We start from the raw sequence: 5742 nt of genomic DNA on the forward strand, positions 1-5742 counted from the left end.
TCTTGACTGACAGACATCCTGCTACTTTACTTTGGGTTAAAATAAAGAACACAGGAAAAAGTTTATTTTTTATATCACTCTCCGGATATACGGTTGTAGGTTCATTAGCCAAACTAGAATGGCTTACCATAAAGCTCACAGTAATCAGCTCGTGTGCTTGAGCGCAGTGGTAGTCTGGAAGGGGGGGAGGTTGGGTTTATCACGTCCCTTGGGGCCTCGTAGCTATGGCCAACCAATGGCTCTTCAAGTCCGTCCCAGGATAATCCCCTTCTCTCTGGTTTTCTCTTGCTCGTTGTCCGTCCTCTCCGTGAGTAACTTTGGCCACCTTGACTTTTTGTCACTCTGCTCCGTAAAGTATAGACCGAGCGATTTATTTTCAACGGAGATTTATTAACCATTACTTTTAAGTTTCATAGGAAAGTATAAATATTTACTTCCCAAAGTTTGGAAAGTTTTAACTGTAATTTCTAGGAACTTTTTAAGACTATTAAACAACCAATAGCGTCCGAAATCTTTTCTTTAATGGTTAAATTGTTAAATCTCGTTAAAAATAAACAACACAAGTAGTAAAATATAAAACTTTATTATACATAAAATTTAAATAATAAAAATTACTACTAATAGAGGCATAAAACAAAATCTTGGGTAGGAGGGCTTGGTCTTGCTTTTCTTTTTCCTGAGTTTTGAATAAACACGTTCTTGATATTCTTGACGGTTAAAACCTAAAAATTGTAAAAGTAAAATCTTTTCATGTTTAAAGCATTTAACTTCAAGATACAAAATAAAATGAAACAAGGATGACAACATCCACAAGTAGCAAAGCCCAAAATTATAAATAGAGATGTACAAATCATACTATAAAAGCTTATAAAGTAATCAAGTATCAAGGATGCCCCTGCCCTCCCCATTAATTAACAGATACTCACTTTGTCAGGTATTTATGCTTGTACGTTGTAGGTGGCAAGGTCTGGCAAGGACTCACGGCTCTCTGGTGGCAGGATCTGGAGCAAGTTCAACAGGTCCTTAGCGATGAAATCACGTTGAGTGGCTACTCTTTCCAAAGAAGTGTACTCAGTCTGGATAATGTTGGCATCATAGGACGTGTCTACAGTCCTAACTGCTCCCTGACACAAGGCAATTAAGTAAGGATACTTTCCTTGTAACGCTCCCAGCTGTACTTCAGCTTCTCGCAGCTCCACTCTACGCAAACGGCTGGACCGGGCTTCACCAAGTATAGCTGCCACCGAGTGTTCTATCCGGTTTACAGCCTCCTCACAGCGTGTGAGGTCACCACACACCTCCTTAATTTTAGCTATTAAACTGCACAGAAGCCGGAATTTATCAAGGTCTCCAACACTAGGGTCAGTAAGACCCTTAAACTCGTCTAGATTAACAGGCTTGTAATCAATATCAGCAACCTCAGCACAGACGGCCTGCGGCCGTTGTTGACTGTTGATATATCTCAGATAGCCGCAAACAATACTCTCACGGCTGCAAATAGCTCGTTCCCTCTGGCTAAGGCTCTGCCTCAAAGCCCTCCCGTCAGACAACAATTGCTCGATGTATTGGAGACCCTGCCGGTTTTGGTCCCGCAAGAACTCTAATTCAGCGGTCAGGCGGCGGATGTTCTTAACATACTTCAGCCTGGAGGACTCAGCTGATACAAGGCCTCTCACCCTCAGGCAGGAGCTGTGAAACTTTGCCTGCTGAGACTCTATTCCGAACCTATAGAGCTCGGCCTCATATCTATCAGCTTGGTAGCGGCAGACAGCTCATATGCACAAATAATTTCACTAAAAAACACAGCAAGATAAAATGTGTGTAATATATAGAGTAGCACCTCCTCCTACGGTGGTAAAATAAACACTGATAAATTCTATCAATTTGTTACCCCTTATATAACTTTTGACCCTTGGCGGGAATGTTGTTTTGTACAGAACAGGTTTTCAAATATGCCGTACAAATATATTCATGGAATAAAGGAGAGGTAAATTTATACTTGTTCTCTATATATACATTTTCACATGAACATAAAGAACAAAATAGATTTTACATTCTGTTAGATAAATAATTAAAACAGTTTTTTTCCTATTTTTGATATTATTATAAAAAGGAAATACAAAACTATATTCAAGCCACATCATATGACCACTATAAAAGTTATTTTGCATTTTCTTCTATATACTTCTTGATTATTTAGATTAGTTTAAGTCAAATTGTTTTTAAAATTATAACAAAGAATATATATTTGTTTATAAAATATACCTTTATTGAACAGTTTGTGTTATCATTGTAAATAAAGATCTTGATAAACAATATTTAATCTTATTCATAAAGCAAATTTTAGATAGTATTTACCTTATTTTGTAAATACACAAACACAGTAGTATGCAATATAATTTAGAAAAGTTCAAATAATACAATCCATTGTTTGGTTTGCATTGAAACCGAAAACCAGAATTTTAATTTAATTAAGCACAAAATAATGCATTTAGAGTTAATCAAATGCTTTGTTTAGGTTCCATGTTAATTTTAATTTTAATTCAAAAGGTACATAAGAAATAGTTTTGTCTTTATCTTCATTCAATACAAAATAGAATTATAAGAATAATGATAATTTAACATTATCATTCTTCTATTGTGAGGATAATAAATATCATTAGTCTTATCAAATGTCTTTAATATAATTTAAATGATTATAGAAAATTATAGGTCTTTGTAATGAAATGAAATGTCCTTTGTTCATAAAATGATTTATATGAATAATGATAATTTAACATTATCATTCTTCTACACTATTGTGAGAATAATAACTACCATTAGTCGTCTTATTAATTATTTACTAAGTATATTTGCGATTACTTTTATTTAATGAAATCTTCTAATTTTTAACATGTACAAAACGGCCTGCTGTATTGCATCAAGATCCATGACAGATCTATATAGGAAATAAACGTCTATAAACGAGCTCGAATCTTCCAAACGTATAGTGTATAAAACTCATAGTGCTCCAATAATCCCTATTAAATTCTCATTGACCAGAACAATAAGACCCATTATTCTACTTTTAGCATCATTAATTCAGTTTTTTTAATTCATGTTGCTATTTGAATAACATTGAAGTATTTGATTTATATTCATAACAAAGAAAATTTAAATTCATAATATAGTAAATCTAAGAAAACTTAGTTTTAATATAAATTGATTCGTGTGACACTCCCGTAATGTGGTCTGATATTAAACTAAACATTTTAGCCCTTTCAGGACGAAAATTTGAAATGAAAAATATTAGGTGTATATTCTTTAAAAAATGTTTAAAAAATGAAGCAAAACGTTATATCATGTATTGTTACATTAAATATAGATAAAACAACAAATTAATGAATAAATCAGTTAAACAGATATTAAAAAATAAGACGTCAAAGTCGTAATCTTTATGTGCAACTTAATATTTTTAAAAGAAAGAGAGAGAACGGGTCGATAAAGAGAGAGGGAGAACGAGGGGATAGAGAAAAAAAAGAGAGAGAGAACGGGGGGATATATATAGAGAGAGAACAGGGGGATAGAGAGAGAGAGAGAGAGAGAGAGGAGAGAGAGAAAGAAAGAAAGAGAGAGAACGGGGGGATAGAGAGAGAGAAAGAGAGAGAACAAGATAGAATTAGGGGATAGAGAGAGAGAGAGAGAGAGAGAGAGAGAGAGAGAGAGAGAGAGAGAGAGAGAGAGAGAGAGAGAGAGAGAGAAAGAAAGAAAGAGAGAGAACGAGAGAGAATTAGGGGATAGAGAGAGAGAGAAAGAAAGAGAGAGAACAAGATAGAATTAGGGGATAGAGAGTGAGAGAGAGAGAGAGAGAGAGAGATAGAGAGAGAGAGAGAGAGAGAGAGAGAGGGAGAGAGAGAGAGAGAGAGAGAGAGAGAGAGAAAGAAAGAGAGAGAACGAGAGAGAATTAGGGGATAGAGAGTGAGAGAGAGAGAGAGAGAGAGAGAGAGAACAGGGGAATAGAGAGAGAGAAAGGGGGGGGGGAGTACATATTGAATTTTTGTAAAATAAAATTTGAGTAAATATATCATTAAATAGCTTAAATGCAAGATATTTTATTTGGACATACTAACGTGATAGAGCAGCTATGTAAAGCAATGGAAAAAAAATAAAGATTTTGACTTTGACTGCATTGAAGGACATAACAGTTTCAAAAATTTTATTGTCGAGTTTGAATTCAATAGGACAATTCTAATATGCCTAAATTAACAATCAGAACTATCTGTTAGGGATATTCGGATGGACAGACCAACCCCCACTGTAGAAAAGTTTTGCTTTTAACAAGAAATAGATCATTAACATTATACAATCCCTTTTCAAACTGACCAATAAATGAGGTCCATACTGGCAAGCTATGTTGGGAATATTTACACAATTTTTCAGCCATTGATTAGTAAATGATAAAAATCACATTTTCCCCTAATCCTAGCCAACAGACGAACGGACAGACGTTTTGAATTATAAATGAGATTCGCTACTAAATAACAGCGGAAAATGAATTTTGCAAATGCTCCATTATAATCTTGATAAAAAATGTAATCCAAAACAAATATTTTAGCTATAGTTGGACAGAAGTGTATTGCTTTTCAAAAAATTAAACCTTCTATATTAAATAGCAGAAGGGAAAATAAATATTTCTCCTACAGTAATTTTATTTATTTCAGAGCACTTAAGACAGAAAGTTAAACTTTTAAATTTAAATTTATTGACTTCGCTACTAACATTTAACAGATAAATAAGGATGACAAAATCCATAACTATAGAAGCTCTTGAATTAAAAAAAATAAAATGCAAAGCAAATGAAAGCAAAAAGGGTGCACAAAAGACAGACATACTGAGTAATGATACTTAGTGGTATTTGAATCTTTACACAAAAAATATCTTCGATAAAAGCTGGGAAAATTATTTAAGAGTATTACCGATAGACCAACAGACAATATTATTCTTAGAGTATACATGTATTGGTCAGCAAACATAAAATAAGCCTTCTGTCTTAACCCTGAAAGATCGGGCCCTCTACAAATTCTTAATACATCGGATTTTATACCTTAATATTTGCATTAGCCTTCTACCTTTCCATTACGGATATTTAATATTTTCAAGAACATTACAGACCAGTGAACAACGTGAGCTGTAGGCTAGTCTTTAATATAATTTAAATAATTATGCCAAATGATAGGCCTTTATAATAAATGGAATGTTCTTTGTTCATAAAATACCTGACATATCCACCTAAAACCAGACTTAATTTTCCCACTTTGACTGAAACAGGACCCTTTCAACCATCCCCTATTTTTAAAAGATTATGATTAATTAGCTTTAAAGAAAATATTTGTTAACTACTTCTTTATATTTAAATAAATGGAAAGCTAATATTTCAAAGTCAATGCTTTAATGCAAGATTTAAAGAGGTATTTTATTTATTTCTTTAAATGCATTATCATTCTTTATTTATGAGACAGTGGAAGGGGGGCAGTGTATGCATTTCATAAAAAAAATTGAATGCAATTAATCATATCATAACATACAGACATATTGTCATGGAATATTTGAAATAGTATGATAGGTACATCCAAAATGTATACACCTCTTAGAACCGCATTTCAGATTCTTGCCTTTTGTATTTTTATATTTCAAATGCAGCAAGCTCTTGTAAAATATTTTAACAAGCCTAAAAGTTACTCCATGTCATCATCTTCAATTGAA

The 5742-nt window shown here is 33.3% G+C and overlaps 1 protein-coding gene across 1 annotated transcript; it reads right to left on the minus strand.

The window, feature by feature from the left end:
• Window positions 1–560: 560 nt before the first annotated feature.
• LOC145324090 (uncharacterized) lies at window positions 561–5262 on the minus strand. The gene is made up of 3 exons (XM_080166715.1): window positions 5256–5262; window positions 927–1771; window positions 561–722 (listed from the first exon to the last, which is right to left on the minus strand). The coding sequence occupies exons 1-2, from the start codon at window positions 5260–5262 to the stop codon at window positions 939–941; spliced, it is 840 nt and encodes a 279-aa protein (XP_080022841.1). The 3' UTR covers window positions 561–722; window positions 927–938.
• Between the last annotated feature and the right edge of the window lie 480 nt (window positions 5263–5742).

Source organism: Acartia tonsa, chromosome 7, assembly GCF_053477335.1.
Source record: "Acartia tonsa isolate MP-2025a chromosome 7, ASM5347733v1, whole genome shotgun sequence".
NCBI lineage: Eukaryota > Metazoa > Arthropoda > Copepoda > Calanoida > Acartiidae > Acartia > Acartia tonsa.